General features: G+C 40.0%; 2 protein-coding genes and 1 long non-coding RNA gene across 6 annotated transcripts in view; 2 read left to right on the top strand and 1 right to left on the bottom strand.

Moving 5' to 3' along the window:
• Positions 1-3853, top strand: part of LOC109504507 (uncharacterized) — a 3950-nt gene extending 97 nt beyond the window's left edge. Inside the window, exons 1-2 of the long non-coding RNA XR_002163069.2 lie at positions 1-152; positions 216-3853. The exon at positions 1-152 is cut by the window's left edge and continues 97 nt beyond it. This is a non-coding gene — a long non-coding RNA (uncharacterized LOC109504507). The remainder of the gene's footprint in view (positions 153-215) is intronic.
• Positions 3854-4271: 418 nt separating this feature from the next.
• On the bottom strand, positions 4272-5912 carry Polr3G (RNA polymerase III subunit G). 2 transcript variants are annotated; one of them, XM_011152877.3, is made up of 3 exons: positions 5850-5912; positions 5371-5504; positions 4272-5251 (listed from the first exon to the last, which is right to left on the bottom strand). In XM_011152877.3, exon 3 carries the CDS (start codon positions 5219-5221, stop codon positions 4529-4531), a length of 693 nt encoding a protein of 230 aa, XP_011151179.1. In that variant the 5' UTR covers positions 5222-5251; positions 5371-5504; positions 5850-5912; the 3' UTR covers positions 4272-4528. The 2 variants fall into 2 exon arrangements, with proteins under 2 accessions (XP_011151179.1, XP_025152660.1); XM_025296875.1 differs by lacking the exon at positions 5850-5912 and having other exon boundaries at positions 5371-5561.
• A 9290-nt stretch (positions 5913-15202) lies between these two features.
• LOC105190230 (metalloendopeptidase OMA1, mitochondrial) lies at positions 15203-18178 on the top strand. 3 transcript variants are annotated; one of them, XM_025296866.1, is made up of 7 exons: positions 15203-15689; positions 15774-15913; positions 16021-16176; positions 16235-16342; positions 16433-16633; positions 16787-16963; positions 17132-18178. In XM_025296866.1, the coding sequence occupies exons 1-7, from the start codon at positions 15338-15340 to the stop codon at positions 17228-17230; spliced, it is 1233 nt and encodes a 410-aa protein (XP_025152651.1). In that variant the 5' UTR covers positions 15203-15337; the 3' UTR covers positions 17231-18178. The 3 variants fall into 3 exon arrangements, with proteins under 3 accessions (XP_025152651.1, XP_019700233.1, XP_025152655.1); XM_019844674.2 differs by having other exon boundaries at positions 16003-16176; XM_025296870.1 differs by lacking the exon at positions 16235-16342 and having other exon boundaries at positions 15205-15689; positions 16003-16176.
• The last annotated feature ends 20 nt before the right edge of the window (positions 18179-18198 follow it).

Genomic DNA, 18198 nt, shown 5'->3' with positions numbered 1-18198 from the left:
CAGTTTTCCAGTCGAATCCTGCTTACAGACGCCATTGAACGAGCGCGACTGCGGCTCGAATTAGAAACGAGGAACGCTGTCTCGACATCACGTTTGTTTTACGGAAGCGTGGAGTTAACGTAACGGTCACAAGTCATTACGCTAAATATCTGGTAATAGATCATAAGACATCATTGCATAATCTTAAATGTACTTAATATCTCGATATATCACAGATCCTCCTTCCTTTCGTCCGGACGATAAAAATAGGATGAGCGGCTCGGTGTGAGCAACGTCACTATCGGCACGGACACGCACACGCGGCTTTTCGCGGCCGCTTAGGGAAACGTCGAAGAAGCCTCGCACCTCGCAAGCTTTCACACTGCCCGTCCGAATGTAGAAGCCGACTTGTCCTGTGATTTCCCCGAGACGTCACATCGTCGCGCGGTATATTCGACGCGCTCACGCAGAACGAGACCGAGCAAGGCGTTTCTCCGGTTTCTCGAGAAACGACTCAGACGAACGCGGGACTGAAAGCTCCGCAAGCACATCGCTCATGTCTGATCAGTCTTCGTTAACGCGAGGAAATCGTCGAGGTTGACGCACAGCGTCCCGTAGAAATCTAACGGTTACAGAGAATTGATTTGCGAGGTATTCGAGATGCGTTCTGCAAGCAACGACACACCGCTGACTACATTATTATACGAGTTTTGGCCAATCGTCGTCGACTGATTTTTCGCCCTACCCGTAATATTAGTCAAATAATCGCGTGTCGATCACGACGTGAGAGCGAACGTGCAATCGGCGTAATGGTCATTGTAATAATAACTAGGTAGTCACGAATAAACAACGGAGATGTCATTCGTTAGAGACGAGAAAGCTGTTGCGCGAATTTGCATTGTACCGGCCGGTATTCGGAGCACGAGCGGAGCAAAATGGCGGGATCGACGCCGTCGAGCGAAAGCGTACCAGGCTACCGAGAACTTGGAGAAAGAGAGAGAGAGAGAGAGAGAGAGAGAGAGAGAGAGAGAGAGAGAGAGAGAGAGAGAGAGAGAGAGAGGGAGAGACAGGTAAGAAGAAGAAGCGAATAAAGACAAAAATGAAGAGGCGCAAGAGGCGAATGATCATGGACGACGACGATGACGAGAACGAGCCAGGGCACTGAAGCGAGAAGTTGCAGCCGCAGAAGAACAGCAAGCAAGCGCGAAGCAACGCGGAGGAGGCCACACTTGGACCCGACAGAGTTCATCAGCCAGTCATACCTCGTTAAAAACGCATTGTAGACACATACGACAAGAGGATTTATAACGACACGCGACGTACCAACACTGCGGTCGATCGATAGACGCCGTCTAACGTAGTGAACAGGTTGTTACATCATTAACGCGTTCGCTGGCAGCGTGACGCGTTGCGTAAAACACCCGATTCGCCTGTCGAGTACATTTTGCGTGTAAATTATTTCACGCGTGCAGACACGCATCATGTATCAAATACATCCGCTGAAAAATAGCGCAGAAAATAGGGACTTTTTGCAATACCGTCTCTCAGATACGGTAAGCGTAAATCGTGAACATTATTCGCTCAGAAATAACGTCGCAATGTACGCGACCAATAGCATTCACGATTTATGTTTACCGTATCTGAGAGACAGTATTGCAAAAACTCCCCAATATCGTCTCTCAGATACGGCAAACGTAAATCGTGAACGTTATTCGTTCAGAAATAACGTCGCAATGTACGCGATCAATAGGAGGGAGTTTTTGCTATACCGTCTCTGGGATACGGCAAACGTAAATCGTGAACGTTATTCGCCGAGAAATAACGTTATGATGTACGCGACCAATAGCGTTGATTCACGATCAATGTTTACCGTATCTGAGAGACGGTACTGCAAAAACTCCCCAATAGCATTCACGATCAACGTTTAGCGTGTCTGAGAGACGGTATTGCAAAAACCTATTAAGCTATAATGAGCGATTCTCAATTTTGGGCACGGCGTGGCGAGCGTGTTAATTAGCCTCTCATTTGGCTCATTTCGCGGTGAGACTTTTTGATGATGACACACGCGACGAAGAATGATACGGATGACAAGGTGTTACCGTTCACAAGAGAGCTTAGATCGATAAGAGGCGGGTTTTTTTTGTCACACAATACAAGGATCACACACATATACATACACACACACACACACGCACACACATGTAACACGCATACTTTGTAAAAATATTTCACGCGAGACTCCTGTACGAGCGTCACGCTGACGATACAACGAAAGCGCCGCGAATTATTTTTATCTACATATGCACAGCCACATTAAGCTCGTGTCAGACTAGGAGCTGGAGATTGCGGATGACAGATTGAAGATCAGAAGTTGACGGATGGGTCGGACCCGAGCGAGTGTCCGGAATGAAACATGTCGAATTCTGGTCTCTGATCGGCGCGATCGTCAATCTCCAGTACCGAGTCTGACAAGACTTTGCATTCGGATGTGAGTTATACGTATCCTCGACACGATGAATCTCTTTTCTTTTCTTTTCTCCCTCCCCCCCTCTCTCTTTCTCTCTCTCTTTCTCTTCCTCGCAGATGTTTCTCAAAGTAAAAGCAATTAATTATCGCTGAATTACGCTCGACGATCGTGAAATACGAGAGGGAATATCCGCGCGGTGACGCCGTTGTGTGTTCTCGTGCGAAGCCGGACAGCACAAATTTCTGCGAAACGTCCCAGAGACATCGAAGTAGAAAAAGAAGATATCTTTGAGACGTCTTTGGAAAGCTCTCTTTCGGAAATTTGCGCCGTCCGAGAAGAATCGGTGTGTACGCACGATCGATCGTCCCTGATATCGTTCGCGCATTATGACGATGATTAACGCGCTTATTATCCACTCTCGGTCGGAGAAAAAAGGGTTCCGCGTGTACCGCTGCTGCTGCTGCTGCTGTTGCTACTGCTGCTGCATATCGATACGACGAAGGGCCGCAAACATCGCGCAACATCGCTTCGATTCGATTTACTGCCAAATCGTGACGCTCCAAATTGTACACGTTTTACGATATCATGTCGAGCCTAGATATATACATATATACGTACACATACATACACATAATATAATATATAAACCATAAAGAGCAAGGCAAAGGAAAAGAGATCCACACAATTTTCTCTCCGTCTGTCTGTCGATTTGTCGCGAAGGACTCGGACTCCTCCGAAAAAAAATAGCCGCGCAGACACCCTCCGATCGCGAGCCCGGCCTTAAGGACGACGAATGATCGGCGACTGAAGACAAAGGGAGCCTCACCACGAGAGAGTCTCTTACCCCGTGTACAACTTATTATTAGCCTCTCGCGTCTCGTCCGATCCGCCGCGAGTTCGATTTCGCGGTGAAAAGAAAAAAAGGACACATAAAAGGGGAAATACAAGCGAAGAGAAAAAGAGGAAAAAAAGAAGATAATAAGATCGGGACACTAACGAGAGGTGTACGTAATGAGCGTTACGTAACACTACGGTACTTTTGCGCGTTCCCGATTCTCACCCCGTCCCTCCCTCCATCCACCACCCACCCACCCGTCCTGCAGCTCGTTCCTATTCTCCCGTCATCCTCATTAATTCCGAATCCTGAACGTTGCGTTTGTATACCCTCCGGATCGCATCATAGAGGCGGGTCATTTATTACAATAATTGCAGAGATTATTATGGCTATATATATATTATATATATATATATAAATATATATTATATATATTAGAAGAATATTGAGATACTCTCGTAATAAAGAACACGCCGACGCTTCCTGTGACCCCTGGATTATTTCAATCGTTCCACCACGTGCGTGCCTCCCGCGTTTGAGTTGCGGCCATACGATAGCAACCAACAACAACAACACAACGATCGCTACGTCGCGCCGGTGACTTCTCCCACACCCTCTTGCCCCCTGCGCTCTTGCATAACGATGATGAAGCGGAGGGGACGAGAGGCGTTGCAACAAACGACAGCGTTATGCATTAGCGCGTAAAAAGTCTCGTTGTTATTTCAAATTTAGGGGCTGCATTCCGTACACGTTTATCGCAAACTATCGGTCGAGATGTGACTGATATTCGTTGGTATGTGTGTACAGAACAATGGCCCAGGATCGCTCTCACGTATACTGACACACAATATACACACATATACATCATCATATACACACACACACACATATACAAAACATACACACACACACACACACACAGTGTCACCAAAGAGAGAATTTGTCCTAAGCTGCGCAATAGGAAAGGAAACATAGAAGTTTTACTGTGCATTCATTTCATTCAGGTTGTATTTATTCCAGTGAGCCACACGAGCGATCAAGCGACCTTTGTCCCCAGTGTAACACGCGCACCAATCGATTTTCATGTCCAGGCAATGTTATTATATACAATTAACGGCGTATGAGATGCATAATAAAAAGAACTTTACACATCATACGGCATTGAGTTGTACGAGCGACTCGTCGGTGCTCCAATCCTAATTGCTACTCAGTCATTGAACAGATGTGCTACTGCCCTGCAGGAGGTACTAATAAAGAGGTCCATCGTCTTGATTTTCCTCTTCGTCGTCGAAACCCTCACCGTTGTCGAAGTAATTATTTACGTAATCGGTACCATCGTCCATTTCCTCGTCTATTTCGTACTCTTCCATCTCCTCGTCTGAGTTTTCCTCATCCTCCTCTTCCTCTTCTTTAATCTCCTTCTCTATGTTATCTTGTGCCTGCTTTGTGTTCTTCTGCTGCTTCGGCTTTTCTTCAGTACCTTGTTTGTTGTCGTCGTCGTCATCATCGTCTATGACTCTTGGCCTCTTTCTCTTTGTGTTTGTTTTCATCTTCTGATTATTTCCTGCCTTTAGGCTGCTGGTAGCTTTACGCTTCAACGATGGTGCTAATTCTTCTGGCATTCTGCTCCAATCATACTTGGGCTTCTGCTCTGAATTATCCAATACATCTTGATAATGATCGGAATATCGTTCAATGTCCTTCTTCATTACTTCTGGCGTTATATTATTCAATGAATCTCGCATGTATTCAGCAAAATCCCTTTTCAACTCTACTAAATAATTAATCTCATTAGTAGATTCAAAGTTTGAAACGTGAAGATCCAGCATAGGATAAGGTAGTGGAGGTTGTAAAACTTGAGGTGGTAATTCCCCTTTATTAACACCTAACTGTTCAGTGTTGAAGGACATAGTAGGTTTTCCTCTGCCGCGTCCTGCCATTGTTTCTAAGTATTTTGTGTCCTAAATGGTCTAAAAATAATAGACGACTATTGATAATCAATTATCGTTTGACATATCAAGTGGTCCTAAAGCTTTATGATTTTTCAACTTATTGGTACGAGCATTTTTCTAAACATGGCATTACTTACTTTTTAACTTTCTTGTGCTACTAATTCCTTTTCCTCGTTCTTTGCGAATTCCTCCTGTTTCGAGACAAAGGTTTCCTTGTCGTAGATCACTTTAACTACCAAGGAGCATGAGGGACACGTGGCTTCTTCTTCGCCTGCGATCAAGTCAGCTTTTGATATTTGGAACTGATCACCGCAAGGACATGGGTAATAATAAACCTCCTCATCCTCGTCGTATTCGAAATCTTCGATTTCCACTTCGTCGTGATAAATTGACATAATGTTTGAGTAAACTCGAATATTTTAAACCGATTATTCGTTTATATACAACAACGTCATGTGGCGTATTTTTGAGGTTAGGGCAATATGTATACAAACAGCAGAAGCAGTAGCATTTTTCAAAATAAGTAATAATGCTCCGAAATTAGTTTTGGAAGCTTTGGTTTTGATTATAAGATTGGTAAAATGATATTTAATGATAAAATGATTTTTAAACTAACTTATATATACTCCGTAATTGATCAGTTGATCACTGCTAATTGTAAGAAAACCTCCTATTTGAAAGAAAAATATAAAGGGTCTAGCAGAAGGCATTTATTAGACCTGTTATTTCTAATAAGGGGTCTGACTTAATAATAAGGGGTAAATAATAAGGGGTCTGAGCAAGGTTTGATGCTATTAGGCCGGTATTCATAGTCGGATCTTACATTTAAGACTGTCTATGGTTGATCTTCAGATGCTGTACAAATCATTTCATTGGCTACGGAGTATCGAAAGTGAACTTAAGATAGTCTTCAATATAAGACCCGACTATGAATATCGGCCTTAGACCCGTTCTTTTGATCAGTTCTAAACAGAGAGGAACTTGAGAGCGGCCAACACGGCGTTTTCGGCGACACCGACTTTCCGCACTGGGAAAGGGCGCCATCTGCATCCATTTCGAGAGGGGAATTACGATGCTACTTTCAGGTTTCGGCGGTAAAACCTGCATGTGGTAGCAGTCCGTGCTACATCCATTTTCAGGCGGTTTACAACCATAATAGCGTACTTGACAAGCACGGTCTCGCACATTGTTACGCGTTTATAACATGAATTAACATGTTAACATGTGCAAAAAAGAAAGAACTGACATTGTGTTCATGATTAATATCATGAAGATCATACGAAGTGTCCGGTAATTATAAGCTGCCAACTCAAAGTGTGAAGATAGATTGGGTTGAGACAAACATAAAAGTCCCATACCATTTTGCAAGATTCGCAATAATTATCGAGTTATATAATGACAGAAATCTGACGAGTAGGAGCGCGCCGACATAAATGATTGGAGAAACGTTGCAGCTGCTCAGGGCAGCGATTATGAATCTTTTCCCTAGCGTGAACTAGTGAAAAGTCAAGGACTTCTGAATTAATGAAAAATGAAAAATTTTATATGAATTTGTGAAAATCGAAACATTTCACACGACAATTGAGTCGTTCAGCATGGCAGTTGCGTTTTGGATAATTCTTAGTAATTACCAAAGAAATCAAAATGATCAAAATAATAATGTCCGTGTAGTCCGAAGGATATTACGTGACACGTAAAATCCGTTTGATATAATATCCAAAGCAAATGTTTCAAAATATATATGTACGTATCGCAAGATATCAAAGACTATTAATACAGAAAACAGGCCGAATATATGTATGTGTGTATGTCTCTTAGGATTGCGAGACGTGAGAAAATTTAGAATAATTTTTATTTTATAAATATATACACACGTTGGCATTCCTTAAGTTAATAATTCGAAGTTGAAATAATACTAAAATTGCAATCGGAAGCATATGTACAGAGTGTTTCACAAATTCCTCGCTCCTAGGAATTCACGAAGATATAGAACGGATTAAGATAAATATAAAAGTCCCATATCATTTTGCGATGTACGCAACAACCGAGCTGCTATTAATTACAGAAATGTAATGAATGAGCACGCGCCGAGATGGTATCGAAAAAGTAACGAAAAAGTAACGAAAAGTATCGAAAAAGTAAGCTACTCGAGCCAAGCGCGCGGCCTACATGATCTAACGACAGTTGCATGCACAAGAAGAAGAAGAAGAAGAAGAAGAAGGACAAACCGCCGACGAAATAAAACACGAGTAACGGTGAGGCACCCGGGTGAAAGAGACGGAGCTAGGCGATAGAACGACGGCTGACGAGAAATATAATCTAATCGGAAATTTCAAAGTAGTACTCGCTAAATATCCGTGAGCGTGTAATTAGCTCAAGCTTTCTTTACACGATTCTTGCGAGATTCGAAACGACAAAACTCGCCCCCCAAAAGAAAGCCTCAGTCAATCGCACGATCGTATGCGTATCATCAACCCCTGCTTCAATTTCCCACCCTCGATAGAGTCTCAACGCACGATCAAGCGCGAGTTATGAAGATCCAATTTCCGCGAAGAAACTAGTCGGGGTACGTTCGTAGCCGCGGTGGAATTTAACGCTCGCGTTCGCAAGGGCCTAACCTAACATTCTACTCGCGAAGGGACGCCATCGCCCCTCTTTTCACAATGGTGCGGATGTTTCCTTTCTTCCTTATTTTCCGCGACAACGATACCGCGACGAGGCCCTTACGAGGCAAGTTCGCTGATAATCAGCGTTTATGTCAAAAGCGCTTCTCGGGAACATTCCGCTCGAAGGGTTAGTCCGCGATAAAAAGTTTCCTGCGACCGGAGTGGCCGCTGTGGTTTAAAGTTAAATTGCAGCAAGAATATTGTTCTCGGGCAACCCTGAGACGGGCTGCTGTCATCCGTCCGTGACGTCTGCGGCGCGCCTTTGCGATTATCGGTAAATTCAGTTTTCTCGATTGTTCGCGTGATTTCAAGTGGCCATAATATATGGCGATAATACATGGCAATATGTAGCAATAATATATGGCAACAATATACGGCAACAATATATGGCAACAATATATGGCAATAATTCATAGAATATATTTCTCGTTATAGAAGTCAATGCAAATTTGCGGCATGCACAATGTAATAATAAAAGAGCTCTCTGCGAGCATTGAGTCAAACGCTCACCGATGATGATATTTTGATGATGTCCCGTTGCATCCAACCAGATTCACCAATGTCCGCACATGTCCGCTGCCGCTCTCCATGTCGCGCAGCATCCATCTTGCAGTGCGTCCCACGTTGATTGCTACACTTTCGCGACGCGGTTGATACTTATATTAGAGCTGCGATTTATTTGCGTCAATTAACGAACGTTTTACGTCGACATCGGTGTAAACTTTTTACGAGCTGCGAAACGGATTTTAAATAAACTCGATCGGCGAGGAGCAAGAACCGTGTGAAAATTTATCGACTTGCTCAAAGGGTTTTGACGGCGCTTTTCGCGATCGCGTCTGAAAAGTCGCGAAAATGCGGGAGTATCGATATCTACGAGCGAAATATTCGCGAATGCATACGAGGAAAGATTAGACAATCAGAAACCGGTCACCCCGAGGGAGCGCAAAGAGAGAGCGGGGCAGTTTTCACGCATGATAGTTCCGTCACGACGAAGCTTACGTTCGCGATACTTTGGCGAAATGAGAATTTAAGCTTTCTCTGTTAGCAGCGCGGATAAAAACGCGTATATTGATAACCGCGGTCGCGATATTCAAAGGCACGCGAGCGAGGATACCTCAAGCTCGGCGTGCGCTGGCGCAATTTCTGCGCGCATTATACGCTACTCGAGACAATAGGGATCGTGATGAATGGACAATATTGCCAAATAATTCTACAGCCTGTTTTGCAAATAAAAGAAACGTAGCCAACGGTATCGGCATTTATACGTATGAATATATTTTGAACACGGACAATTGAATATTGTCAAATAATTGTCGTTAAAGTAATTCTGTGATCCGCTTGAAAAATGAAAATAAAGCAGCTAATGACGATAATATCGCGTTTGTAGAACATGAATATCTCTTATTCAGATGACTGAACATCAAAAGAGAATCGTTCGGTATTTTAAATCTCGTATATAATGCAGGCTATCGATCAAGTAATCCCTTGATTGTTTCGAGCAATGTATTTTATTCAACGTCACAAATACACACATGCAAGAATCTATTTGCAATTCGCATTGACTCGAACGATATTTTATCTCCCATAGTCCCACACCCGTCATGCGGAATTTTGTTTATCTTTTCATTTTGCATTTACTCACCGAAACGACTTGCAGTCAGAGCCGGCCACGTTCCGCTTCAACTCTGTAACAAAAAATTCACATTCGCTCGTCAGATCAACAGACCAACAAGTGCGGGCGAGTAGTTAACCCTCTGCGAGTAGTTAACCCTCTGCGATCGTAATTCAAGTCGAGCTGGAAATTATATCCCAGCTCTAGATCGCCGAGAGTCAGAGGACTATAGTAAACTTGTAAACTTACCTTCAAGCCGACTCTGCTTGGCCCGAACCGGATCCTCCGGTGCGGCATTCGCGTCCGCCGGATTGCTGTTGCTTTCCGCAACAACTGAAACAAAAATAATTTTTCCGGTTGGTAACCTGCGGTAGAGAGAGAATATCTTTGATCGGGACGAATCGAAAATACCGATATATTTTGATACGGAATTTTTATCTGCATATTTTTGTTCTAACATTGAGAATTTTAATGGGACTTGAAGCTTTCAAGAGAGCAGATGAGGAGCAAGTTACAAAGGCAAAGATCGTAAAGGGTTGAACACAGATGTGTAGGAAACTTGTAAACATTACCTTCCGGCCGACTCTGTTTGGCCCGAACCGGATCCTCCGGTACGGCATCCGCATTTGCCGGATTGTTGTTGCTTTCCGCAGCAACTGAAACAGAAAAGTAGTTTTCCCAGTTGATAATCTGCGGTAGAGAGAATATCTTTGATCGAGACGAATAAAAAATACAGAAATATTTTGATATGGCATTTTTATCTTTATATTTTTGTTCCAACATTGAAAATTTAAATGAGACATGAAACTTTCAAGAGAGCTGATGAGGAACAAGTTGCAAAGGCAAAGATGGTAAAGTATTGAACACAGATGTGTTCAATACTTTACCAGGAAACTTTACAAGGAAACTTGTAAACCTTACCTTCCGGCCGACCCTGCTCTGCCCGAACCGGATCCTCCGGTGCAGCATCCGCCGGACTTGCTTCCCGCAACGTCTGGAACAAAAATGTAGCGTTCTTGGTTGGTAAGCTGCGGTAGAGAAAGAATGTTTGGTCGGGATGAGTGGAGAATATTCGCTACGATTTTTTTTCTTCATTGACATTGAAAGTCTAGATAGGAGCTCTTGAAAGAGCTGACGAAAAAAACATGACAACAAGAAGCAGAGACAACAGTTGTGTGCTCTCGAAAATACTCTTTTACGAATGGACATTTAAATGTAGATTCCGTAACGGGAGTAAACAGACTTGAAAGAAGCGCTGACCGAAAACAAAAAAGGTCGCAGTCTAAGAAGAAGGTATGACGTTGAATATTCTGCACAAAACCGGTATACTCATCATACAGTTGGGAATTATTCAGAATGTTTGAGTGAGAACATGATAAATTGGAGATCAAGGTTCATAGACCGTTATCCGTCTCTGTCTGGATCAATATCTTTTGTATACAACAACGCAATAAATAAATAGACAGACAGAGATTGACGAGAGTAATTGCAGATTCATAAAGTCATGATTACTAATCGGATGATGACGGATCGTGAATGCCGAGCGCGAAATTCCGACTTCTTATTCCCGGAAAATTCGTCAAACGTCCGCTCTTGTTATCGGAGACCTCTCACATAATAAATGATTTCACATACCTGGAAACGTGACTGGTATCGCTGCCGGCGTCCTGCTTCCCGGCTGCTGGAGTCCTCCGGATTTCACTCACTCACGCCGATTCTAATGCCGATACTCGCGATTCGACTGTGCGATTAATCAACGCGATGCCGACGCGATGCTGATTGAGTATCTCGAGGACCGACGAGATACTTTTCTTTCAATTACACGAGACGGAAGTGACGAGCGCGTCGCGCACGGCTGCTGCTGATGGAATGAGGTCGGGTAAGCGAGACGCGCGAGTACTAATACGAAGGGCAAAAAGTGTCGTCGTTCGCGAGCCGATCAACACAATCGGCGCGATGTAAACATTGCGGGCCTCGGCGGCGGTTGAAGCAAGAGAGACTTGCCCTTGGGCGTCTCTTCTTTTCTCGAAGGTTCCGACGAGGAACAACGAGGGGAATGCGAGGAGGCCTTTGAATTGTACGCGACATTGATTTACTATTTATTGATTATTAAAAATAAAGAAAATTACTCTGTCGAAGCATCGGACATTTGTTAGCTTTATGTTAATTAGATCGAGGAATGTGTACGATTAGAAAATGTGTTAGCAACTAATTGTACAGAGTGTCAAAGTTGTTATGACGCCGTTTTCGGAGAATAATTAAAGGTCATGGTTAAGCGTTAAAGAGTGGAATTTCATCCCATGCGAATTTTGTCTCGTTCTTATTAAATGTTAGATTATCCGCTGCGGACAATAACTCTTCTACTTTTCATCTAATATTCAATGATGGTAAATAACATTTAATTGCGTTCGTTTGACTTTTTTTATTTCGAAAATAAAAAAATATATATCAGGGTGAGATTTCACCCATGACAACATCAACGTGATTTTCTTTGATGCTTTTTTTAAAAGTTGAGATATTCTTCGACTCGCGGGATATTTATAATCGGAGTCTCGTCGCGTTAATTAACGCGTGCTCCTCCGAGCGGATCGAATACTCACCGACGGCCACTGTCGGTGCCACGAGCGAATATCCGGAGCGGACGGGATGCTGAATTGAGAAACAAGACAATGGGAATGGGACGCGGGCAACGATACATCATGCGTCTTCAGACGTGTCAAATTGTTTATTATATAGAAGACTTTGATACGGCAACATTCGAAGATTTAATATTTAATACGTACTTTTATTTTTCCTGCTCCTCCTCTCTCCTCCTCCCCCCCCCCCGCTCTTTTTATACCTCCGGGCATAGTCTGGCATAACGATGGCAACTGTGGTTCCAGCACGGACATAAACCGCCTGAAAGTGGATGTAGCACGGACTTCCATCACAGGCAGATTTTACCACCGAGATGTGAAAGTGAATGTAGCATCGTAGTTCCCCTCTCAAAATGGATGCAGATGGCGTCCTTTCCCAGTGCGAAAAGTCGGTGTCGCAGAAAATGCCGTGTTGGCCGCTCTTAAGGCCCATCTACAATGGCTGCAAAAATAAGGTTCTAAGCGTAAGCAGTAAGAAGCAGACCAACCACAATCGATTATTATAAGAATAATCGATTATGGTTGGTCCATTTCTTACTGCTTACGCTTATAAACTTATTCTTGCAGCCATTGTAGATGGGTCTTTAGGTTTCTCTCTGCTCGTGGCTTCCCTTGAGATAAGGGCCCTCACACATGGAATGACAGCTGCATATGAATAACATAAGAGCCTATAGACCAATGAACATCTAAATAGCATCTAAATGCTATTGGGTAAATCAATATGGCGACTGAATATTCGATGCTCATTCGTTTATAAGCTCTTATGCCTACGCGTTATGTAATTCCATGTGTGGAGCCCTTAGGGATTCTTGTTTGGTCAAGGAAGGTTTATGAAATGTAAAATGAGAAATAAGGAATCCTTATTTCTCAAGGAAGGACTATGAATACGGGTATAAATTCAATAAACTGTAACTTCTGCGAAAATAATGGTATTGATACAGTTCTGAAATCATTTTAAAACATAAAGATTCAAATTTTTAACCATATTAGTATCATAATTTTGCTGAAATTTTTGGCTATGAAATTATACGAATTATATGAGGAATAGCAACTGTGTAATTTTTAATCTTATCTTTCGGTTGAAGTGTTGCATGGAAAACTTATGGAAATAAAAAATTTAATCGATACATTTTCAAGAGGGAATTTTTAATTTTCGACTCATTTGTTAACAAACCTTGCATATCAATTTGTTTCCTTTTTATAAGCAATTAAAATCGATAAAACGCTTTTTGCTACAATTTTGAATAACTCAAAATGAAAATCGCATTATTACGTGCATGCATAAAAATTACAGAAGATTTATACTTTTAAATGGTATAAACTTTATTTACTTACATTCAATTTTTTGGTTATTTGGTACAGTTCAAGAAACTTCATAAAGAAATATTGACATTTGACAAATCTTGATAATCCTTACAATAACGTAACAAATTAATTAATTGCAAATAATTATTGTTATACATAAAATGTAGAGATTTCGAGTTGTGAAAAATGCTTCATGGATTATCTCATTATCATGAATTTTGCCGAAGTTATAATTCGTTAAATTTTGTTTATTTTTTGTAGTCGAGAAAAGTGGTCAAAATTTAATTTTTTGTCCGTAATCCATTTATACATATTATAATTAAATATATATGTATGTATCCCTGCGTTAATATTTTAAATTATCAGGACATTAGTTTTTAGCCGAATAGAATAAAAAGTCGAAAACTTATAAATTTAATTAGAGTTCTAAATAAATTGGTACTTTCCCTGTATTAGTGCAAAGAGTTCGTTCACAAGAGGACGAACGTTTCATTTTCAAATAGTGTGTATTGGCAGCGAATTGAGAGATCTTTTATTTCGTAAGTTGCTCGAGACTTAAGAACTGTTCAGAAGGAAATTTATTTTTCAATGATATAGCGACCGAACAGCGGGTATGCTTTTAACTCAGAATTGTTTACATCACATCATTACATAAGTTAATAGATAATCACTATCCTTAATAATTTTAGGGTTATACCGGTTCTACATGGTTGCGTTCAGACGATGAATCAAACGAAGAGTTGAAACGTACGACTGTTAACGGCGAATAAAACCAGTATTGCGATTAAAAGATGTTCGAGCAAGGTGCGAAGTGATGAGAACGAAGGTTTTCCGTCGAATTCTCTGATGATATTATTATCTCCATTGGAGTCTTGTTCGCCTGCGTGGCGGTTGGATGTGGTCCCTATAACTACGCATATTTTTGATCGTGAGGACTGCGTACGGGTTGTCCCTGTTTATCTTTTACTTTTATAATCGTTGACTGGCGTAGGAGATAGAGTGTAACAGCTCTGCCCAGAGCCATTTATTGAAGCTGAACCTGGATTGTCTCCATTGTCATCAGCCTGCCTTGTCGGTCTGATTACATTCATAGTTTTGTCAAATTTGTCTCAGGTGCGCAAACATCGGTTTCACGAGCAACTGTGATCTCAAAACTGTTGTTCCGGTTAAAAGCAAAGCAAAATTGTCGAATGATCAAGTTGAGACCATAAATCACGGTCGAATGGACACAAATTGGTGGGCGACAACGCGCTCGAAAAGCAATGAGCTTCATACATTGAGAAATCCGTCACGCGTTGTTCGAATTCAGCGACGACCGACTTGGTTGCACTTAATAACGATATTCTTTTCAAAGAAAATGCTGTGTTCTGCGTTGAAGTACGGCATAGCCGGTGGAATAATGTTTAATTATCACGCGCGACTTGGTGTCTGCCTACTTCTGTTGACAGCTTTTGTGGATTATATATAATTGAAAAGACACGCATTCTTTTGTATTCAGACAACATGTTTGTAAAAGCATTCAGTGATGATTCAGTAATTATTTTTTTCTAAAGGATCTTCAGTGATTATTGTCTTGTATATTTTATATACGAGACAATATACAAAAAACATTTTATATACGTTATTTAATTGCCAGTAGTTTAGAAAGACCAAATTTTAAATTATCACTGATTTATTTTGTTTACGATTATGATTTATGGTACTTTTTGTCTTAATTGTATAAGTTCTTCTGTAGAATATATACATTGTGCTCGAAGATCTTTATTGATATTAAATGTTTCAGTTTCTGTCTCATAGTATTGTATTCAACTTTATGATTGCTTTGTATCTTCTTTTCCTTCGTAGATATAATTGTTGTGTTTGGAACTCTAATCTATTTTAAAACATGTTGTCTATACTAAGAAACTCTTGTCGAAGAAATGTTCGATTGAGCACAAACTACCTTGTTATTCGCTCTGTGGGAAGTCATCATCTTCAAACATGGTCATGCAGAGAACTTCTTGCTAAAAAAAAATTTGACAGTGAACAGTTGCAATACTTGAAGTTGCAAAAATGCGACTTCCGTACTACGCAATGCTTATATGTGCCACCATTTATGGTTTATATTTTGCGCCCTGTCATATACATTGGTGGAGCTCTGATGGGACGTCATATTAAAAAGTGGTGGGCACGTAAATCTAAGGAGGAGAAGGAGAAATACAGACGATGGTACAGAGAAAGGCGCAATGTATTCCTAGGTAGATTTTCTGAACTCTGAATAATTGTATATTATAGTACATTTCTGTATTATATAATTTATCTTATTTAATATTCTTCACAAGGTGGTTTTGGACTTTATGGCCTAACGTTATTTATTTATTATATAACTCATTTAAAAACTGATCCACTGACACAACGTTCAAGATGTATAATTTTTAATAAAAAACAAGAGAGAGACTTGGGAAATATACTTTATGAGTTTGTAAGTAAATATAATTGTATGTAAAAATTTCTTTAATTTATGTTATACAAGATAGATATGTAACTTCCATCTTTTTGCTATATTTAAAGTTTTTGAACTTATTTGAGAACAATATAGTACCAAACAATCATCCTGCTTCTAAAAGAATCCTACCAGTATTTAGAAGGCTTATAGTAGCAAACAGGGATTTAAAATCTATAAGAGAAATAAAGTGGGATATAATAGTTATCAATACACCGTTAATGAATTCATTTACACTACCGGTAAGTATATTATTATTGAATTATATTACTTCTTTCCTTATACAATTTCATCTTTTAGGACGGAAAAATTTTCATTTCTTTAGATATGCTAAAATATGTTGAAAATGACGATCAGTTAGGATTTGTATTAGCTCACGAAATGGCTCATTCATTACTCTCACATATAGTGCGTAATGTATTATAAAAACAGAAATTTGTCTAATATGTTTCAAATATTTTATAATGCCCAAGACTAATCAATGATTTTCGTCATCAGATTGAATTACTGACTGATCAATTCTTCTTGGACTTTTTAATAGTGGTACCCACGTTGTTAGTTTGGGTTGTATTTCCTGATATGGCAGCTGCCATTGTTCAGTTGCTAATAAATCAGATAATGAGAATTATGTATGAACTTCCATATAGTAGGCTTCTAGAAAAAGAAGCTGATGAAGTAGCGATGAAATTGGCTGCAAAGGTATGTGAAATGCTACTTTTATTATTCGTCTTCAGAGACTCCCTTCTATAATTTTATTAATCTAATTTTCTAACTTACCAGGATACGAACAATTATCTGTTGTGGAATATATATAATACTGATGTAAATTTTTTATTTACACATTCTTTTAAGGCTTGTATCGATGTGCGTGAAGCTGTTGTATTTTTGGCTACGTTGAGAAAACTAACAGAGATGAACTTTTTGTCGCCGCAAACGCCATGGATATCATCGCATCCTTCTCACGACGACAGAGAGAAAAATATGAATGATGTGGTGACAAAAGTACTAGAGACGCGAGAGCATTCTGGAGTAAGTTATTTAGTTCACACTCGTGTTCTCATTGACGTCATGTGCTAACGCATTATGTATCTTGCAAATCATTCGTCCTCGAGCATCGTTGTTATTTCGTGTGTTTTTATTCGACATCTGCTGGAATTTTCTGATACGACTTCTCGTACGTTTTAATTATATTTTCAGTGTCCAGCGTTACCCGCAGTAGACCCAAGAACCAGGTTTTATGGACGATCGACAACAGAACAGATAATTCACTTCAGACAAAGAGGGATTATTGAGTGAAAAGTCGAAGGTACATAAGATTTAGTTAAAATTGGTTAAATCTGAGTGCCTAGTGCATAAGCAGTGCCCACTTTAGGTGATTATCAATTAGTAACATCCGGAGGATGCTATTTTCGTTACAAACATCGCGTTTTTTAAAACCACATCCGAATTTCTTAATATTATCTTATACATATGTCACAAGTTCCATTTAACTGATGTGCTACATATATACATACCATGGCTACTCTGAAAGTGTTGAAAGTGTTAATTACATTTGTAGATACGTTTAAACACACCATGCTTACACATATATATATAAATCATAAAATTTTGTTTCGTGATAAAATTGCACGTAAAATTCTAGCCGTTCCAAAGTACTGGATGTTGATCAATTGAAAGTTGAAAGCTGATTAAAATTAATTGTATATATAATTATTAATAATTTAATTAGTCGACGAAACTGATAAAATTAATGTATAATCAGTCGGATTAAAGTAATTGATTGAGAAAAATCTGTTATATGTAATCTCGATTTATTCGATGTTAATTTTGATCATTTTATTTTCAAAAACTTTTTGCCAGCATGAAAGTTGTTTAAAGTTGTTTTTGAAGTTATTTGAAAAGGAGAGATTTTGAACTCTTTTTTTCGGGGCTTACTAAAATAAATTATGTAAGTAAAATTATATACTTATTTCTTAACACATAAACGCGATATATATATTGTATTGTACATTGTATCTTATTGTATATCTTAGTTTACTTTTTAATAGTGTCATTTTTTACTAGTGTAAATTTTGATTAATGTTAATGCGAATTGTATCTAATAACACTGCGCTCAATATTCAAATTGCGTTATGTCGATTCGATATTCGTCCGTTTTGGTTGTTAATTTATTCTCGATAAAAATGTATATGCAGTAGCTCAAAGTAACGAGGATCTACGATTGTATAAACTATATTTTCCTAAGAATTGCGTTACATCAATTA

The sequence above is a fragment of the Harpegnathos saltator genome, unplaced genomic scaffold (genome assembly GCF_003227715.2).
Source record: "Harpegnathos saltator strain DR-91 unplaced genomic scaffold, Hsal_v8.6 scaffold10, whole genome shotgun sequence".
In the NCBI taxonomy this organism is placed as follows: domain Eukaryota; kingdom Metazoa; phylum Arthropoda; class Insecta; order Hymenoptera; family Formicidae; genus Harpegnathos; species Harpegnathos saltator.
The sequence above is the reverse complement of the archived record's forward strand: the minus strand, read 5'-3'. Positions and strand labels throughout refer to the sequence as shown.